The 21,998-nt window shown below is 37.2% G+C and overlaps 1 protein-coding gene across 1 annotated transcript in view; it reads left to right on the top strand.

Annotated features, from left to right (window-relative positions):
* POLN (DNA polymerase nu) overlaps positions 1 to 21,998 on the top strand; it is a 94,156-nt gene that overhangs the window by 35,541 nt on the left and 36,617 nt on the right. Inside the window, 3 exon segments of the mRNA XM_005148533.3 lie at positions 1,556 to 1,613; positions 3,032 to 3,109; positions 4,246 to 4,360. Coding sequence (XP_005148590.2) covers positions 1,556 to 1,613; positions 3,032 to 3,109; positions 4,246 to 4,360 — 251 coding nt within the window.

Below are 21,998 nucleotides of genomic sequence, written 5' to 3'. Positions count from 1 at the left end.
GTTGCCCAAGGCTCTGTTAAACCTGGCCTTGAACACTGACAGGGATGGAGCATTTACCACTTCTCTGGGCAACCTGTTCCAGTGCCTCACCACCTTTACAGTAAAGAACTTTTTCCTTTTATCTAACTTGAACTTCCCATTTAAGTTTAAACCCATTACTCCTTGTCCTGTCACTACAGTCCTTGATGGAGAGTCCCTCTCCAGCACCCTTGTAGCCCCCTTCAGATACTGGAAGCTTCTCTGAGGTCTCCACGCAGCCTTCTCTTCTCCAGGCTGAACAGCCCCAACTTTCTCAGTCTGTCTTCATATGGGAGGTGCTCCAGCCCCCTGATCATCCTCACTGCTCTCCTCTGGACTTGCTTCAACAGCTCTATGTCCTTTTGATGTTGTTTCTAGAAGCCAAAGAATAAAATATTAAAGATAGCAAAGTGTTTCTTCTGGGTCAAATTTGGTATTGATGGATTAAGAGCAGAGTTCCTAGTTTATGCAAGCTGTGAAAATATTATGTATTTTATGTAACAGTTTCCTGTCTTTGTGTGTATGGTGCTGTGGTGGGTGTTCAACTTTAATACATTAAATTATAGATCTTTAAGTGTGATACTAAAGCTAGAAATGAAAACAGGTCTGGTTTGGGGGTTTAGTTGTTTTACTTCTGCTTTAAATTTCAATAGCTTTTGCAGACTGCTTACACCCCTCAAGTTTAAAATAACAAATCTGAGTTCAAAATTATGTGGAAAATGATCATTCTGATTTGGAAATTATATGGCACCATTCACATCTCCTGAATTCATAGTATTACATAACACTAGTAGGTTCACCTGATTCCTGAACCACTTGCAAATTGATTGCATTGAAAATTGAGCTTGATTGTCTCATATCATGTGTTACCTTTCTAGATGATGAGACATAATGACTTAAAATAACAGAAGGAAGATGTGTGTCATCTTCAATGCTTCACTCGAGGTCTATGAATGCAGATCTTTAAAGAGAAATCTTCCGTTATTCCTTGTCATGCATGTTTGTTGATAAACTTAGTTCTCACTTTTAACCTTGCCTGATGTGTTGCAGTTAACAATGAGCTCCTTCTTTATTTTATCATGCATTTCGTATAAACGGGAATAGATATTAGAAAAAAAAGTGGAGGATGAAGAAGAATTTGTTCCATTAGTTTAAGGCAGGGTTTGCATATATTCTTGTCTGAAAGTAATGCACCATATCTTAAAAAAATACAAATTAAAATAAGGAGGAAATTGTTTTTTATTGGGTTTTTAATTATCTTCTGTGGTGCATCCAGAGATTAGGATTTGGAAAGGCTGCTGGTGGGAAAATGTTCTTACATTTCCAGTTTTCAGGGCAGATCATCTATTTCAAAGTATCAAGAGTTACAGAAGTGTGAAGATTCCTTTGAAAGGCAAAGGGTTAATCTTATTTATTATACAGGGAAAATTTGTTGGCATTAGTATCACTGATATTCTTATGATGCTTGTGAACTGCTCATAAACATGTTTTCATAAATTTTAAGTTTGCTAAGCATTTTTATTCTTCTTACTTGTAGAACATTCAAGGTATCTCTAAACATCCAGTTAGAATCACAAAGAAACAGTACATAAAAGGTAAACTCTTCTTTTACTAACATGAAAAGGTGATTTTATCTAATTATTTTACTAAGCTATATTTTAAAGCAAAAAAAAAATTGCTGTTTCAGCAATGATCTCATCCTCACGAACTTTGAGATATTTTTGTTCTGTTCAACTATATCACTGTTCTTTTTCCAGATGAAATTACACATCTTGACTCCATTAAATATCCTAGGGATGATTTTGTGTGAATTCAGCTTGTAAGGTTTTGCCTGAGGTGATGTTCAAGCTGGGTCGTTTTAATCAACCTCACAAGTAAACACCAATAGTCAGATGTGTTGTTTGTAATAACAGAAGTGGATTTAAAGCAGATGATTCAGAGAGTCACAGTAAAGTCTAGAAAAGCATGACCCAGGTGATAAAGAGAGAAACCCACAATAGTAGACTCAAATAAAAGAGAAATATTTGCCAGCATAAACTCTCCTTGAACACCTACATCCATAGCTGGGAAATGGTGCTAATTTGTTGCACTTGGTTCTCAGAGAGAGCACGCTTGCCTTTTCACTGCTATTCACTTCATGCATTTGAAATAATACAGATCATAAAACAGAAGTCTGTTGAAGACACTGTAAAATGTTGACAGCAGTTTTATTTTATGTACCTGATTCATTTTTGTAAGTAAATTTTTGAAGTTGTTCCCAAAAAACATGTGAGCAGTGCCTGTGCAAACCTGAGCTACTGTGAGTAATTATGGCACATAGGCCTTTCTGGAAACAGTCCGATCAATGTAATATGTGATTCTTACAAATGTATTTTTAAGTGTTTCATTCCTATATCAAGGCACACTTAGTTTTTCCATTTTCATGCTGATCAGATTAATTCTGTTGTATTTGTAACCACCATTCCTTTCAACACCAACACAAGTGGTACTCCCGGGATGCATTGTTTCTAATACCTTGTCAATGTACATTGTTGCTTTGTGATATTATTGTAGATTTCTGTAGTTAGAATTTGGATGCCAATGTCAGCTGCAGTCCCCCTACCACCCATAAATCAGAATTTTATTATTAACATATCACTGCAGCATATTCAAAGATACGAAAACATATTTCTTTAGCTCATCTCTAGACCCTTCCTTATCTGAAAGCCTCGTTAGGTGATCTGTGAATAATGTTACTTTTGTAGATATATGTTAACTAGTGTTTTGGGAAGGGTTTGGTTATGAAAAAGGACAAGTAAGCAGTACTGCAAGAATGGCAGAGACAAAGATGTTGTACATGACTGATACAGTAAAATAATTGTGATGCTGGCAGTTAGTACTCTGCTAGGTTGCTTACATTGCTCTTTGTGTAGTTTTAATTGTGTCCCTGCTATGTTGTTTACAACCTCCTGTTGTTTGCAACACAGTATTTTTGAACTGGGGATTGGGACTCATATGTCTATCTGCTTTCTAGGAAAAGAAGAGGAAATAATAACTTTTTCCCCAAGAACATTGTTTGTGTCAAAAAACGGGTATACATTTTTAGCAGCAGGTAAGATAGTATGTATTATTATTCTCATGCATATTAATGTCAGCAGTTCTGTCATCTCTTCTTTCCATCTCCTTTGGATGGTATTTTACAAGGCTGTCACATCTCTTACTATCAATGAATATTGTTATATGATGTATACTCCTTAGCGTGCTTCAGAAGTAGATGATATGTAAGCCTTGTCAGTAGAAACAAAGAGCTAATAAGATTAATTGACACCTGAAGATAACAAAGTGATCAGACACCTTGTGATCTTTAGCTGAAATTGCTTCAGGATGAGCTTTTTACAGGCATCTGTTTTTTCTGACTGTGAGGAAATGACTGAACAGTCCAGACTTAGAATCATAGAATAGTTAGGATTGGAAAGGACCTTAAGATCACTCAGTTCCAGCCCCCCTGCCATGGGAAGGGACACCTCACACTAAACCATGCCACCCAAGGCTCTGTCCAACCTGGCCTTGAACACTGCCAGGGATGGAGCATTCACAACCTCCCTGGGCAACCCATTCCAGTACCTCACCACCCTAACAGTAAAGAATTTCTTCCTTATATCCAATCTAAACTTCCCTTGTTTAAATTTTAACCCATTACCCCTTGTCCTGTCACTACAGTCCTTGATGGAGCGTCCCTCTCCAGCACCCTTGTGCTTCAGATACTGGAAGGCTGCTCTGAGGTCTCCACGCAGCCTTCTCTTCTCCAGGCTGAACAGCCCCAACTTTCTCAGCCTGTTTTCATATGGGAGGTGCTCCAGTCCCTGATCATCCTCGTGGCCTCCTCTGGACTTGTTCCACCACTTCCATGTCACTTTTATGTTGAGGACACCAGAACTGCACACAATACTGCAAGTGAGGTCTCATGAGAGCAGAGTAGAGGGGCAGGATCACCTCCTTTGACCTGCTGGTCACACTCCTTTTGATGCAGCCCAGTATACGGTTGCTTTCTGGGCTGCGAGCACAAACTGAAGCTGGCTCATGTTCGTTTTCTCATTGACCAACACCCCCAAGTCCTTCTCCACAGGGCTGCTCTGAATCTCTTCTCTAAAAGAGAAGAAACTTCTGTTTTAATTTGTGATAGTTTGGTTCAAATGCAGGTACAATTTTATTTTAGAGCAAGAGTTTTATTTTAACATTGCTTTCTAGATTTTTCCCATATTGAGTTAAGGATCCTTGCTGACTTATCATCTGAACCAGAACTTTTGAAACTGTTCCAAGTACCTGAAACCACCGACATCTTTTCCACACTGGCTTCTCAGTGGTAAGAGAAAATGTTTCATCATTTTAATAGCAATTAGACAAAATTGTAAGAATAACCTGAACTCTGGTACTACTGTGTAGTGATAATAAAAGACAGTATTTTATACAGTATATATTGTTAACACGGCAGGACTTATAACTCCATTCTGTCTTTCTACGCCTTTTCTTCTCCATAGTGGTAGTTACCATATGTTAAAATGATGCAATCCATCTGACCAGTATAAGCCCTGGGACTAAAGCTGGTACAATAATGTATTTTGAACAGTGTGTGCTGATAACTTTCTCACTGTATTGTTGTTCACCAATTCTTCTGAAAAATCCAGAGCAGCAGTCAAATATAAATAAAAAAATTTCTATCTGGAAAATTGCAGAAAAACTTTTCTTAGTAAAAGTACAAGAATTTTTGAAACCTGCTTGGCTATCCAGTAGAAGTAGTGGAATCAAATTATGTGTGTGCAAGAAATAAAGACTAGAGCTCATGGGATTCCTTTGATCTCATAGGGTTTAGTGCTTCCATCTTCTGATGGATGATGTGATACTTGGAAAAACTGGCACTTCAGTAATTAAAGGAAAATATTTCTTATCTCCATTCCCAGATTATTATTGACTGATCTCTTCAGCTTGCAGATCAAAGGATTGACTATCAAAAAAGATGAGATATTAGTTACTTAGTTGTTTGAAGGTATTTCTTATTACTGTTTATATAATGGTGATGTCTAAAAATCTTACTTGAGACTGGGACTCCCCTTGTGCTCAAAAGTGCATGAGCATTCAATAAGTGACAGGATAGATGTCAAGAAGCTTACAGTTTGAACAGAGAAGTCAGAAAAAGACTGAATAAAATGCTATACCATATAAGCAGATTGAACAGGATTCTGTCAGGTAAATGTAATGCAGTTTTCATATTTTAGAATCATAGAATGGTTTGGGTTGGAAAGGACCTTAAGATCATCTAGTTTCAACCTGCTGATATGGGCAGGGGCACTTTCCACTAAACCATGTCACCCTGTCCAGCCTGGCCTTGAACACTGCCAGGGATGGAGCATTTGCTACTTCCTTGAGCAACCCATTCCAGTGCCTCACCACCCTTACAGTAAAGAACTTCCTCCTTATATCTGATCTAAACTTCCCCTGTTTAAGTTTAAATCCACTACCTCTTGTGCTATCACTGCAGTCCCTAATGAAGAGTCCCTCTCCAGCATCCTTATAGGCCCCCTTCAGATACTGGAAGGCTGCTCTGAGATCTCCACTCAGCCTTCTCTTCTCCAGGCTGAACAGCCCTAACTTTCTCACAGTGTCTTCATATGGGAGGTGCTTCAGCCCCCTTGTCATCCTTATGGCCTCCTCTAGACTTGCTTAAACAGTTCCATGTCCTTCCTCTCTTCTAATCTTTTATCTCCGTTTTTTGTTGGAAGACTGTTAGCTGGAAATGAAAGCAAAAATAGACATGATGAATTCATCAGTCCTGATCTAGCTCAGCTCCTATCCTACAATTTCTAAATTCTTGTATGCGTAGTCTTCCCAAGCACAGTATTTCCTACTCACTGCAATATTTGCTAGTATACTGTGAAGTAGTACAAAGACACAAAATGGAGCTCAAATTATATTTATCCTGCTACCAACAACTGAATCAGTGCTTAGGGCATGTGTATTCTGAGAGAACACAATTCAAGGTCACAAACATCCCAACAAATATAGCTATGTAAAGATCACCTATCTCTTCAGAGCCACTTAGAAGCTTCTTTTGGTATTCTAATCAAGTCTTGGCTCTAACAGGATATCACTAGAACCTCGTGATGGAGTTAAATCCTTATTTTAGTTTGTAGGTATATTGCAAATGTATGCATGAGGATGAGTCAAATTTTGTCTCAACTCTGGGCAGGGCTCCAGAAACACCATTCTATTCAGCTACCTCACAGCTCTTGGCAGCCATCAACCTCTTAGAGTTGCTACACAGTGACTTTAAATTTAATGAAATATTACAGGGAAATATTTTTATCAGACAGAAGTGTCGTGGTGTGTCTACAAAATCATTACATAATGATTCTGCTGACTCTTCTTTTAAGCTTCAGGAAATCTAATGCTTGGAAGTAACTTTCTATTGAATCTCTTATATGACTGTTACTAATTTCAGAAACACGAAGGGAGTGTTTAATCTCATCTAACCCTGGACATCTCTTATATACGTGGACAGATTCATTTGACCTATTGTTGATGTTCCCTGTATAATAAGATTGATCACACATTGAAAGTGTTGACTTCTCACTATTGAGAACAAAGTAGGTCTGGGGTGGCCAGCTCACATGTAGATATCTGTATTTATTCTGACAAATTTGATTGCTCCTGTCGCATGTGTGAACTCACCTTGGGCTTTGGAATTTTGTCCTTCATTTATTTAGCACCAAAGAGAAGACATAAAATCACAAGCTTCACAAGTACTTTCCCATTGCAGATACTTCTTCATCTCTTTTAGTTCACTATTGGTAAATAAAATGTTTAGGACAAACATGTAGTTTGTTGAGTTTGTCGTAGTTGATTCCACCCTGAGTTATGAGAAGGGAGAGCAAAATAAACAACAAACCTTATTGCTCTGCTTGGTCCTGATTTTCTATAGCTCTTAATCCTTTAAGTGATGGACCAAGTGGCATACCAAATGTTTTATTCTGTTTGAAGGAATTGCAGGACGTTGCAACATGCCTTTCAACACATTTTGGTCAATTGGAAAACCTTGAGAAAAAAGGAGTTTTCTCTAAGAGAACGATGAAGATAAGTTAGTTTCTGAAGCTTCCTCTCAGAAGAAGAAAATTAAGCTTCCCAATGCACATTAGTTGGTATCTTTTAGCAGGTTTTCTGTGTCTAAAACTCCTTAGACTAATAGATATTAAACCATAATTATTAAAGAATTATTATTGGACAAAATTATTACTGAGCCACACCACAAAGTCCAGCCAAGTTCTATTTTAAAGGTTTGGAAAAACCTTTGCAGGATCTTAATAACATTTGGCAACAAATACAGGTGGTGGCCAGTTTCTCTGAAGAGATTAGCTGTATGTGTTTTTCATTGAATTAAGATCTCTGATATATAAAAGCTTTCCTTTCATAATTTAATTAGGCATGCTGTACCATGACTCAGTCTGTCTCTGGGGCCTTAAAGATGCATCTCTCTTGGAAAACTGTTGGATCCATGTTTCTATTCAACATAATTCATGTGGAATCTTTACACAGGTTAACAGTGCTGTGTATATATGCATAAGTGCGTGTCCTAGGTTCAGCTGTAGCAGTCATTTTTCTCCTTCCTAGCAGCTGGTTCAGTGCTGTGTTTCGTCTTTAGTCTGAGAACAGCTCTGATAACACACCAGTGTTTTAGTTGTTGCTAAGTAGTGTTTACCCTGATCAAGGACATTTCGGTCTCATGCTCTGCCAGTGCGGAGGGGCACAAGAAGCTGGGAGGAAGCAGAGACAGGACTCCTGACCCAAACTAGCCAAAGTGGTATTCCATACCACAGCACGTCATGCCCAGTATAGAAACTAGAGGGGGATTTACCTGGAAGACCCAGATCACTGCTCAGGTCAGGCTGGTCAGCAGGTGGTGAGCAATTGTATTGTGCATTACTTGTGTTTATTGGGTTTTTTTCCCTTCCCTTTTTAGTTTTATATTCTCTGCTCTTGTCAACCCAAACTATGTCTGTACATTACAGCCAAAGGCTGAATGGAGGTATTGACTTTCATTCTGAAATTCAGTGTCATGTGTAACACCATACCCAACCCAATAATTCTAGCTGAGGGGCAATCCTCTGCAAGACAGCTGTAATCTGGTACTTCTGTTGCTAGCTCACAGGGAGAGCTCATTTCAGATGTCACTAGTCTAAGCTCCCCTGTACTATGCTCAACTGTTTGCTGTAGGTGCTGTAGATAGTTATTTAAGTGTGTGCTGTTTGACAGAACTGTCATGAATTTGCTATTCAGATAAAACTCTCAGAAGCTGGTTTAACTGGTCACTTAATGTGAGTTTCTGAGTAACGTTATTCTTGGTCTTGTGTTTTATCTTTAAAGTGCTTTTTTTTCTTCATTGAATGTGTCCCTTGGCCACTCTGCAATAGATTTGCATTTATCGGCTATCTTTGTCAGTGGAAAGTCCAAACTCATCTCTGCCATCTACATCCAACATATTTTCTGGTCATCTAGTATAGTTACGCTGGCTAAAACCTATGATATAAATACCTTTTAATGTTCACTTGTATATGCTTAGTACTATTCTTACTCTTATCCTGTCTGAAATGATCATAAGCCATTACCAGCATTATCTTACAGCCAGTACTGTGTTGTGTCCTACAAAGAATAAGCCTTAAAAGACAGGTCGACACCTGCTATTACAAGAACACCAGAAGTACATTACATTAATGACCTACTTGCCACTGAACACATAGAAAAATTTCAAGGCTTACCTAATCATTTTAAAATTTGTAATATAACAGATTCCAGCTACCTGCAAGACCACCTTGTGTAATATTTTCTTGGTGTCCTATGACAGTTGTAGTCCTTTGCAAGTTAAATCATCAGCCTGGTGCTGAAGTGATGAGAGCTGTCTTGGCAGCTGTCTGACCTGCCAAGGGACGTAACTGCCATAAGACATCCAATGACTAGTGATCTCAGACTGAAATTGCTCTCACTTCTAAAAAAGATTAGATAGAATACAAAAAATAGAATACAACCCCCAGTATCAGGTTGCCAAACTCCATGTACAATGACGAAGTATGTATCTCAAAGGGTGAAAAAGGCCATATCCTGCCCACAGAACCATCTAAGAGAAGTTAATGAGCAATTCTAATCACAGAAGTTTGCATTTGAACTCCTCTTAGAAACCTGGAAGAGAATGACAATGACAGCCCGTGGTCCAAAGTCCATACCTGAAGATACCTCCTAGATAAGTAGTGTTCTTTGAAATAAGTGAGGAGGATTCACTCTTTTGAAGTGGCTGTGGTGCCCAGCTTTTATATAAGAGCTACCTGATTGGGGACCTCACTTCAATTTTTAAATCTTAGAGTATTCAGCTCAACGTCTCTCTCCTCCTAGGAGAATACAAAGAAAGGTTAGACTTTGTATGTTGCATCTGCGATTCTGTTCAGCAAATATTGTAAAGTTGAAATAATTGGATTTGTTAAGAGATGGTTTAGCAAAAACATAATAAAAGTCTACAAATATATAAAATGCTATTGCAAAGATTTGGATAGAGTGTGAACTAAGAATAATGAGTGAACTTGCCCTCTTGTAAGAGATGTTTCAGTTAAGGAAATCTTTTGAATACTAAAGGTAGATATATGTGGAGATGAGTTACTATGAAGGCTGTAGAATTTCTGTCATTAGAAGGAATGAGACAATGAGACAAATATTTCCAAGGACAGCTGAGGGCATTTCTCGGACTCTCTCAAAACTGCATTTTTATGACACCATGATCTTATTGCAGGTACATTCAGTTGGAAAGGGATTTCTCTGTTTCAGTCCCATCTGGGGGCTTATTTGTTCTTGACTTAGTGATTCTTTAATTCTGTTTCTTAGTAGTAGCTACAGAGACAAAAGTCAAAGATTTATGTTTCCCACCTGAGTACTCTAAATAAAATAGTGAGTACTTTCATGTTTGCTTTCCTTCTGAACTCATGAATTATGCTTTTTGATGTTTTGGGGTGGCCTGTGTTTTGTGTTCGGTTGGTTGGGGTTTTTGCACAATAGTCCCATTTCTGTGTGATCTTGGAGGACACTAAAGGTAACTGTGGCCTTGCAATTAGAGCATGCTTTAATTACATGTCAGTGGGAGGCAGAGTTGTGGATATGAATCCTATCAAGTGAAGAGACAACTGAGTTGCTGTCCCTCAGTAGCTGGGTAACTGTTCCAGAGTGGTACCTCTTTCATCTTCTACTAAGAAAAAGACAGAAACTCCAAACCTGGTAGCGAGAAACTGTCAATATGAATAATGATGTAATCAGTTCACATTTCCTAGATTAGGTCCTACAGGAATCACAGAGGAGCTTAGGGAGCCTCAGAGTGGGTCTCTGAGCATGTGTGCAATGTAGAGTTTTGGGAGCCTATTGAACTGTTAGGAGGAGGGAAGAGTTCTCTAAGGTACCTAGAAAATTAAAGGATATCCAGGATTAAGGAACCAAATTTCTCTGTGAGATTAAATTAATGCAATCTTAATCTAGAAACGTTTGTTAAATGATGTCTTTTCAAGGTAAAAATACCTGTTCTGTAGATGATATTTACTGTTTGAGAAGGGGAAAAATTCCGAAGGGTCTTTAATTTACAATGTGGTCTAACTGTGAGCATAAATCTGTTACTACTGTAAACTATATATCTTCATTTCTGTGAGAGCAGAAAAAGGTAATTGTTCCTGTGCACAAACCTTTTCATGCAGTGATAAATTACTTGGGCATTTTTCTGTCATATATTGTGTGTCACAGGTTGTCTGTTGAGCCAGTGTAAATCTAGTGTCATGCAATCCATGTTGGTCTGTACCTCAGAAAGATCCCTTTATAGATAAGATAGTTGGAACAGTTGTAACTTAGTAGTTTAGTTTTTATACTCTGTAACTCTTTTCAGTTTGGGAATCATAGCACATGAGTCAGAGAACACACAAGAAGTTTACCTTTATGCAGTTTTCCTTATATTCTGCAGCTAAAGAATGAGTAGAGAAATTTTAATAAACTCTTAAAAATACATATGGAGTATTACATAGTGGAGGAATACTTCTAATACTGATAGGAGTACTATGTAGTAGAGGAATATCTATAATGCTGCTCGATATGCAATATTAAAAGATAATTACCTGAATAATCTAGTAACTGCCACCATTGCCATATGAAAACAGTCATTCTCTTTAAACTATTAATTTCTACCTAAAAACTATAATTTATTCTTTACATATTAACTGCTGATGGTGAATTAGGGTAACAAAGTGGGTGCTCTTTAAGGGTGATACTTATCCTGATTATACCAATGAAAAGATAATTTGTGATAGTTGTGTACAATGCTTGCACTCAAGGCTATGGTTGAAAGAAGGCTGGGGAATTTGATAGTGGTCTGGTTGCTTCTGTTTCACTTTGAGGTCTGAGTTTGGTAAAATCCAAACCACAAAATATTCCCTTCCCTCTTATCTCCTTCCTCATATTCATGCTTTTAGTACTTTCTTTTGTGTGATAACACAGAACAGGATGAATACATGATCCTCCAGGTACTGAATTTACTTTGTAGTAGGTACTGAGTCTGTGTGGCTTTCAGAAAGTTTAAACAAATGGCTGCAGAGTAAGAGGACGATCTTTGTAGCAATGGCTTTTACTGTCTAAAATAAAGAAGTTTGTAGCTATAATGGGATTTGTAAATACTTTAACACTAATCTTTTTGAAAACCATTCCTTTCCATGTTTATAGTATGGGCTTGGTTGGCTGACACTTTAGGACATGAAAGGGTCTTCAGCTTACAGCATCCTTGCCAGAATCAGAGTAACTCGAACACTTAATTTCCAGCAATTTTCAGAATTGCAGGCTGTTTATAAAATGTACTGAGCACAGAAGTCCATCTCTTCTCAGCTGGGATCATGCTAATGCTTGTTGTGAACCATTTTAGTAAGAGACAGACATGCTAATTTGGAAATTGCTTGAGAAAAGGCCTAGAGAGAAACAAAGCGCAAAGCCCAGAACTACCTGGGATTGCCGTAACAGAAGTACAAAAGTTTGGTGGGTTTTTTTGAGTACAAAAATAATAAGTTAAATGAAAAGACCACAGTGCAGAAAGGTTTGATTTGTTCTTCACAAATGGTCTTTCTCCAGGAAGTGGGGATATCTTATTTCTTCAGCACTTGCCAAGTGAACTGATTATAGCTAATAATGGCAAGGTGAGCCGAACTGTTGTACATTGGCAGTTGATATAGTGGGAACTATGGCAAAATAAGGACTTTTTGTTTTTCCAGCCACTTGGCAGTTTGGGATACTTCCTGACAGTAGCTCTATCTGTTGCTGTCCTGCCGAGTTCTGAAGAACACAGGAAATAAGCAGAGGTATTTTGGATATTCCTGAAATAAATCAAAGTAAGTCCTCAAAAATAAGTCCTCATGGGCTGAATTACACAAAAAGATAGTGTACAGCCTCTGTTTGAAAAAGATAAGGTCAAGTATGCACAAATGCTTAGTGGTAAGCTGACTAAATATACATACATTTGCCCATACCATTTTTATACAGTCTTGTCTCAAACGCATTCTTTGTATCAAATAGATCAGAGATTCATCCTCAGCAAAACACTGTCTTTTTTTAGGTCACTTCATATAAATGTATGGTGTTGTAGATATTGAATTCAATAAGGCTGCTTACTCCCTTAAATAGCAAGAGCAAAGGCCAGTTAATCAAGAATGAGATAAATAGATTTGTAGCTAAATGGGATTTAAACAGCTATGAATATTTGTGCTTCTGTATTAATTTTAGGAAAATATTATCAATATGCACTAGAAAGAGTCATTATTAATCAAGAGCTGTCACCTGGGCGTTTGTTAGGTGATTAGGGAATAATGAAATAATCATGCTCGTCCAGGTGGACTTCTACCAAGAAGACAGGAAGAACTTTCTCTCTTCTCCCATCCCCATTGGCAGACATGTGCTTACATGATGCAGCCCCAGGGTTACACAGGTCCCTTTTCCCCTGTTAGAAATCTCAGTTTTATTCATTGTCTAAATAATGAGAGATACCAGATCAGGACTCTTAGAACTCCACCTTTGTCTAAAGACTTTTTAGGTAATCCAGGCTATTTCATACACTTCCAAACAGGCATTAAAACATGTTGTCTCTTGGATTAATTTCTCCAATTTTATGTACTTAATATAAGGTGTAAAATGAATTTGAGTTAATTTATTTCATTTCATACATTGCAAAATAAGGATTTTTTTTTTTGATTGGGAGTTGCAGTGAAGAAGAGACAATCTGTGCCATTGAGCACATATAAGATCAGGAGGCTACATTCTGCAGTATTAAGACAAACTACAAGCATGCCTGCTCTGCTTCTTGGAGTATTTGGGGTTACTTCTAGAATCCTGCCTCTGAAGAGCATGGAGTTTTCATGTGTGTCATATGGCAGTCCTCTTAAATACATGTACCTGAATATTCTTGCTGTAGTCTCTAGTTAGAAATATAGGACTTCTGTGATCTTTCAGGTCTGACATTTGGCTGTGTAATTCAGCCAGTATTGATTCACTAACTCTGCAGGTCTTAAACTCAGTGTCACCTGCTAGGAGTCTCCCTAAGGGTTAACATAACATTCCCTTAATTTTCATTGCATTACCTGCTTTTGTAATACTGTTATTTTTAATTTGTTTCAAGGCTTCTGTTTATTCTTCTTGTGTGAAATAGATTCTGAAGAAACAATTTTTGCAGTATTTATAATGAAATAATTATTAGTCCTTATCCATCACCTCATTGTTTATGTATCATTTATATTCTGTTCAATATCTAAAATACCTCTTATTGTTTATCTTGCATCTTTTTTTTTTATTTGGAGTATTACTGATAAAAAGTGAGAATTTGTTTCCTATCTACAGTTTAGAGAGAGACACAATTTCAATTAGAATGGGAAGGCAGCTCTTTCAAATCAAATCATATTCTTGGGCAGAAGGTCTAATTATGGAGATACTTCTCATTATGAACCTGGTGTTTAATAATAATAATAATAGATTTGGTAAAATATCTGTGAGTGAGGCTGAACCACTTGAAGCTCCTACAGCCAGATCATTGTAGGTTTCTTAGGACTGATGAGGTACTATGGTATAAACTTATATTCCTTTGAGAATAAATGTGGTCTCTTGTGGTAGGAAAAGATGCAGCGACAGCAGTTGTTAAGAATCAGAAACATTCAAAAGAAGCACTGTAAGAAAAAGTAAGACAGAATATCTCACACTGCTGGTGAGTGCTTTATGCTTAATAAGAGTGTGCCTGGCCTTACACAGGAGTGTGAGACTAGAAGGAACTTTTTGGTCATTAAATTGTTGCAGGTGACAATGTCATAAACTCCATTTTATAGATTGGCATGGTCTTAACTTAGAACTGGTATAACCTACATAAAGCCATTGAAGAGCTGTTGAATTCCCCATTTCTCTTCTGGCTAGAAACCTCCTCTTGCTTTCTATTTTATATTTATTCCTACAGTTTTTATACCCAAATTATTCTTCTCAGTGTTGACCATTAACTTTATTAGCTCCCCTTGCCCCCAGTGTTTGCTTTGTATAATACTTCAGGAAGGGAATAAACTGTGTTCTCACGGAAACAAGACAAGCTCTCTTTGGATATTTGTCATCAAAATATCTTAATGGACTAGTATCAGGGTCAGCTAGTTATGATGACATGGAACTCCACATATGTTCATCTGTATTTCTTCTTGGTAAGAGAATGAGCCTCCCTGGCACTGAATTACTGTTTGACTAAGCTTGTTCAGTTACCAAAGCCAGCTTTTTAGCTAGCTCTGAAATCCCTGCACCAGAGCGGTTTCAGGAATACTTGTATCATGGTCCAGAAACATAATTTTGGAACAGCCACAAAACTGGGCTAACAGAATGATGGATGAAGCAAATAAATAAACTACTTGAGATGCTAACTTTATTATAATAAATTTAGTGCCAGGCATGTTCCCAGTTGCTGGCACTCAGAATCTGCGTTAGTAAGTTGGTCCCTGTCATGGCCATGGCCCTGGACCAAACAATTCCTGGACACAGTTCCAGAATTAGGAAGAGCCGGGGATTATTTCCACCAGGCTGCTGGATGCAGCACCATGTTTGGATGGTAAGACAGTTTTAAAGTATGGATCTGCGGTGTTATTTTCCAGTTAGCCACAGTGCTGCAGAATATTGATGGGCAGTTTAATTTCTTACTATTGACATATTCAGTGGCTCTTTCCACCTTGATTTCCTTCCCACCCCATTCAATATTTTCATAGCCTATCCCCACCAAATTCATGTTTCTTGAACATGGTAACTAAAAAAGATAAAATACCTGGTTAACTACCCCAGACAAAATCTCACCAGTATATTGTACAGCTGTACTAATATTGTCCTGTCATTGCAAATAGCTTACCTGACACATCCTGAAATTGCATTTGTTTTTTTTCACAAGCAAACCATGCTGCTTCCTACTTGTTCCATGATCAATTATTACAACTTTTCTGTTTTTCTGATTCCCCATCCTTCATACAAAAATTCCATACTTTAAAAAATCTTATTTGCAGATAAAATAGCTTGCAGAAAAGCTATTGTCTATTCTCTAGACTCTGTGAAAGGGTTTATTTCTCAAGCTCTGCAGCATGTAGGGGTAGGTAGGCAATTACTACAGTCTGGAGGGGGGAAATGGTGTGAGGGTACTATCTAATTTTGTTCCTCTCTGCTCTGTTGGAGAAGAGGTTGTGAAAGAGCTTGGAAGACAACCTTCAGGATCTCTGAATATTGTATTTCTGTTTTTCTTTTCTGTCCTATTATTATACTCACTTTGGGATTAGGCAGCATCTTATATCTGCTTGAAAACATTGTGAAATCAGCTGTAGTTGTATCTTTGAGTTGTGTCTCCTGTTCTGGCCCAGGAGTATTTGGCCTGGTATGTCATTAATGGTGAAGTTCATTACTTTTACTTAAAATTCTATAAGGCTGACAGATTAAATCTTTGTTCTGCAGAAGCATCATTATTTAAATCAGATTTTTTTGTATTAGGCAAAAAGCACTAATTCTAGAGAGATTTTCATCCCTCTTTCAATAAGCATCACTTGTGAAATATGCCTGTTTCTTAATGAATGATTGCACTGTTACATTTTTGCATAATAAAAGAATTGCACTAAAGCATACTCCTCAAAAGATTCTGACGGGAAACACTGGGAAATGATGGCATTTGGAAATACAATGTGCATGATAGCTGTAATAATTTTTGTCTTGCCTTTGGAATACCTATGTTAGGTAGCTCTGTTTCCACAAATGAGTGCTTAAATATATACATATTTGAATATTTCTGTTGAGATATAGGAGACAGATCTAGGGGTTGGCTTGTGATGGTCAATTACTGCAATATGTTTTTTCAAGGAACATTCATATAGCAGTTTAATTAAGTTGCTTCTCTCTCCGTGCACTCCCTTCTGCTCCTTTGTCCTATCCACCACCCCAAATGACTGTAAATGCTCTTGGACTGTAAATGCTGAAATGCAGTGAAAGGGAGGATGTTCAGTTTGCCTTCTCAGAATCAGAGTCATAAAACATTTTAAGCTCTGAGTTCAACACCTCATGGGTGTTGGTGGGGGATGTTTTAACAGTTTTACTTCTGAGCAAAGCAATTTCTATCTGTTTTGAAAGCTCACTTTCAATAGTTGATATTAATCAAACTTAACACTTGTTTTGCACTCTGACAGACTGTCTATATGTCAGCTTATGGAAATTCCACCTTACAGTTTACAGTCCCTTGCAGAAGTGCAGCTGTGGCATTTGTTTAGACTTGCAGATAATAAGGCAGAGGGAATGAAGCCTTCAAGAAGCATAATGGCTTTTGTTTTTAGAAGACCTAAACAATAGGTTTAAATAAACCAGGTTGTTAACTACAAGTTTAAACAGACAGCTTAATTTTATGCCACATTGGAAGCTTATTATTATGGCACATTAAATGCTTTTTTGGCATTCTAGGATAAATGAAAAATCAAGTTTTAGAATTGTCACCACCACAGCTAACACACAAGCTGGTAAAAAGCAGACTCTGAGGAGGTTGGACAATCCTCCCTTGTTTTGTGCTGTCTGATAACATTTGCCTTTGCTAATTCAGGGAAGGCTTTTTTTGTGTATGAAAAGCTATCTCCAAATAGTCATCTCCTAGCACGACTTTGATAAAATGATACATTTTATGAGCACACTCCAGAGCTTAATAATATGTTTCCATTTATTTCATTTAACTCAATTAACTTTAGTGTCAAGCCAGATCTTGATGAAATCAAGAATGCAAAGGCAATTCAATCTTCACTTTTACTCTGCCTTTAATTCTGTGTGATTACAAGCATAATAGAAATTTAAGCTGCAAGAGGTGTTTTTAGTGAAGATTGAAGAGATGGGATATGAGGTATTACAGCCCTCTCTGCAGAACTCATTTATTCAAGACCCTCATATATAGCATGACTGATTTCTTCCTCTTTTGATTGCCTCGGGAAGATATTTAAAAGTCTGCTGCTTATTTTTTTCTGAGCTCTGTAGATGCAGTTTGATGTAATGTGACATCTTATTCCTTTCTTCCCCTACTTTTTTTTTCCTGAGCAATCTGTACATTGTTGTAACAACATTATAGCTCCGTATTTTGTTCCTTGTAGTATCCGAGATGGGAGTTACATCATCTTTTGAATATGTATTAAGAAGTCTGTCTCCTTCTGATTCACTTTTCTGGTAAAGGATTGTCTATCTGTCTGTTTATGAAGTTATGAGACTTCTAACAGGCTCAAATGATACTTTTGATACTTTGCTACAGCTACTTGTATCATGTCCCAAAATGGCTTCTGTTCCTTCTTATCTATTTGTAGCCTCTTACAGAGAATCTTGAAAAGTATATATAAGTGAAGAAAGAACCCTTAGAATATTGATTTGCATTTGATCCCTGACATTGTCTTATACAAATTGCCTCTGATAAATTTTGTCATCTCAATTTGTACAGACCCCTTAATCTGTTTACTTTTATTCTTCCAGTGATGGGGCTCATCATTGCTGATGTTCACATTGGCATCTGAAGCTGGGAGTTAGTTACCCTGACTTCCTTTTATCCTGTGCTTGTAGACCCTAAGACCCTAAAATAAGAATGCCCTCTATTTAATTAATTCCTTCAACAATTGCATGTCTCAGAATAAATATCACTTGTCCATGTAATTCCCTATGTAAGAGAGGCTGCAGATGTGAGAAGAAAGCCCTTCTTTTTTGTTCCTACATGTCTGAAGGAGAAAAAAGGTGAAGGTTGCAGGATAGGATGTGCTCTTTTAAGCACTTCCATCGATGTTGGTGATTTTCTGTTCTAACTGACATACGTCCGGAATTGTGCATTTTTAAAGAAAAACCTCTAAATGACCTTTTTTTGGCAAGAGCACTGAAAATAAGTATGATATAATTTACCTCTTCAGTATCCATTTGCTGGGATTTCAATATGCAGGTAAATATCTTAATAAAGATAATGGATCACTTTACTCTGAAATGAATCCTTCAACAAATTGATACTGATGATAGCTGTAATTTATGTAATTTATGACATGACCTTGTTACAATTTCTTTATCTGTTTCCCTGCTACTTTAAAATAGAGCAACAGGAGACTTCTGGCCCACAGAGCAATCAGCAAAGACGTATCGTTATCTTCTGTAAAATACATGATAGCTACATATCATGCTCTTTAAAAGAAGGCTGAGGAGCAATGAAATAAATCTTCATGCAATGGGCTGTGGAGGTAACCCAGACAAAATAAATTATTTTATGATTAACTGCTTGTAAGACTTTTAAAATCCTAAAGTGCTTTTGGAGTCTTACAAAAGAGTTTCATAGGGGTTATAAAGCTTTCTGTGCTGCTAAATAGATATAAAACAAATTAAAATGCAGTTTGGTATGGTGGCATATGAAGAGGGAAAAGAGACGCGATGACGAAAATGCTAGCTGTGATATAGGAAGTATGACATCAAGCTGACAGTGCCATAGTCTTTCATTCAAGGAAGTTGAGCACAACTAAAAGCTTTTATAAAAACCTCTAAATAAACAAACTCCTAACTTAAACTCCTTAAGTGGAAGGTTGTGACCCTGTACCCTTTATGCTTAAAGTACATTAAAACCCTATATTTACATGGGAGATCCAAGCTAGACATTCTCCAATATGCGCAGTAGCCACTGGAAGACATTTCTGCCTCTCCTAGTGCCAGAGTGGAAACAAATGCAATATGAGATGGGGACCCCAAAAGAGAAGGAGATGTGAGGAATCTGATGTACTACTTAAGGTGTCTCAATGCCCTAGTTTGTTGGCTCATTCGCTGGTATCTATACTTGTGTAAGGAGCTGCTTTGGGTTCTTCTGTAACCTTGTATCTCACTTATACAAACTAGGTTACAATAAAAATGTGAATACAACCATTTGACATAACATCTGAGTCAGACATGAGAAGTATTTAGAAGTGACATAAAGAAATAAAAGAAAAAACAGCTTAATATATAATTAGGTTACATCAGAAAGGTCTGTCTCCAATAGCTATTTACCTGCTGTTTCCCTTCTGACAAGATATTAGTCTGCATTTCAGTCTTGTAGATGCTTCTTACTTTTTTCTTTATTTCCATTCCTCTGGGCAGTCCAGACGAATCTCATTTTTCATCCTGATGTCTCTAAGCTTTTATTAGCAAGACAATGTAGCTACTTTTTGTTCAGAACATAATTTTGTAAATACCTCAGATTTATAGAAGACATATATATAGGGTTATATATGTGGTTTTCACATTCTTATTCAAACGTATATTAAAACTGCATATTGTAAAAATATCTAGATGGTATTACTTGTATGTACTTCATGCCTGGCTGTTGTTTGACATGTGAGGCAGAGTAGTGACAATGGCTTCAGGGAAACTGTTAAGCAGCCTCTTCCTTTTCTGTATTTTATAGCAGATCAGCCAGGCAAAAGTTGTTCCAAGATTGCTTTCTCATATTACCTAAAAATATCAGAGACAACTTATGCCTGAGCCTTGTCAGCATTTTCCATTAGTCATGGAATAGCAGCTGTCCAAAAAATTGCTTATTCTTATGAATTGCATTAGCAGTGAACAGACTATGTTATGTGTAGCTAATCATTTCCATATGTTTAGGATGCTTACATACACTCTGGTACACATGCTGCTTGCTTTAGTTATAGCAAGGCCAATATAAGCAAAAAAGTAAGCTTTCAGAATTTACCTCCTACATGATCTATTTGTACATACACATGATCCTACATGTAAACTGAGGTTTGCTAAAACTTGCAGTTGTCATTTATTACATCAATTGTCTGTATCAGTTTCATATGCCAACACAAAGTTCCAGACACAAAGTTAGAAAATATACGACCCTCATCTGCTCTTAAACAGCAACAAGTGATTAAAAGTGAGAGATTTATATAGTTCACTGATGAAATTAAAAAAAGCTGTAAAAGCAGTTGGGTGAACAAATGTGTGTTCATTCATATATCCACTCATTTATTGGACATTAATGACCATGTTTAAAGTGACTTTAATGGCAGTCCATCTCATTTCCCACAGCAACAATTCACAGCTAAGACCTGGATTACTTGGCATATGCAGGAGAGCAGCCAAGAGCTTTGTGGCTATTATGACTGAGCTTAGCTTGGCTGAGATGTAGTGCAGATCAAGGCAATGCAAGACTGCCAGATATTGTGTTTGAGAAGTTTGTTCTGCCTCTTCCTGTACATAAACAGAGGACTTCCGTCACCATACAACATTTCCCACAAATGCTGAAATGTCTTATCACATTCTTTCAAGACTGATTTCCTTCCATTTCTACCTGTTCTCAAAGCTTTATTTTGGCATTGCTCAAATCTTATGCAGCTCTTATAGCCTTTTTGATTTTTTTCAATGGTTTTTGTACTTCATGCTGCGTGTGCTCATTTCTGTGTGCTACAATTTGTGCTATTTCTTTGTTTTATATTCTGTACAGGTTTAAAACACATCCACCAAGAACTCTGTAATAAATGTGTTATTCCAGTTTATAGTAAGCTTTCAATTACAGATATGATTGCCATATTTCTTGGGTGTAAAGAATTTTGGTATTCGTGTTTTAAAGGCTTAAGACTTAAACAGAAACATCTTTGAGATGTCCATTAGACCTCATTAATATACGAAAATGTATAGCTTATTTTGGAGAAATTGTGGAAAAAAATTAAGATATTACCTCTGAAAATGTAATAAGTTCCATATGGTTGTTCTTAAGTTTCATACTGCACTGTAGGGTTTTATTAACAATTTCATCTTATCTTTCATTGCTGTTTTGCCACAAATGTTTTCTCCCTTTTTTTCACTCTAAGAATTAGGCAGCTATTCCCTTTTAGGCATCCAGCCCGGTTCTTAGTAGAACCACCTTTTTAAAGATTTTATATATCTCTACTCTCACTGTCTTTGTCAGATTGTCTGCAGTTTTTGGCTCTAAGTTGTTTTGCTGTCCTCACAGGCCTTTCCAGATTGCTTAGCTCTGCTAATTCATTCCAGGAGTAATGAGATTTCTTAACTTGAACATGTCTTCCAGCGCTGATGTCTGTTCTTTATTCCACCTAATAAACGTGTATCAAGTAAAGTATTATAAAGCAGAGTACCTGCAAAGCTGTACTAAATGAAGAAAGGTAAAGGGATAACAAACTAGAGATGTGGAAGTAGACTGAGACAAGTAGGCAGGCAAGGGCAAGAATGTAGGAGGTAAAATACTGCACATTTAGAGATGGCAAGTCAGGAAGGATTTGAGGATGACAATTATATTGATTACAAGCTTGAACAGTGTGTCTGAGAGACTAATGAGAAGGATATCATAAAATGGAAAAGTACTTTTCATGTTAGAGCTAATAACTGCATATGTATTTCCTGCAGGACTTCAGAAATCATACTAT

The sequence above is a fragment of the Melopsittacus undulatus genome, chromosome 7 (genome assembly GCF_012275295.1).
Source record: "Melopsittacus undulatus isolate bMelUnd1 chromosome 7, bMelUnd1.mat.Z, whole genome shotgun sequence".
Lineage (NCBI taxonomy): Eukaryota > Metazoa > Chordata > Aves > Psittaciformes > Psittaculidae > Melopsittacus > Melopsittacus undulatus.
This window is presented reverse-complemented; position numbering and strand designations above follow the sequence as displayed.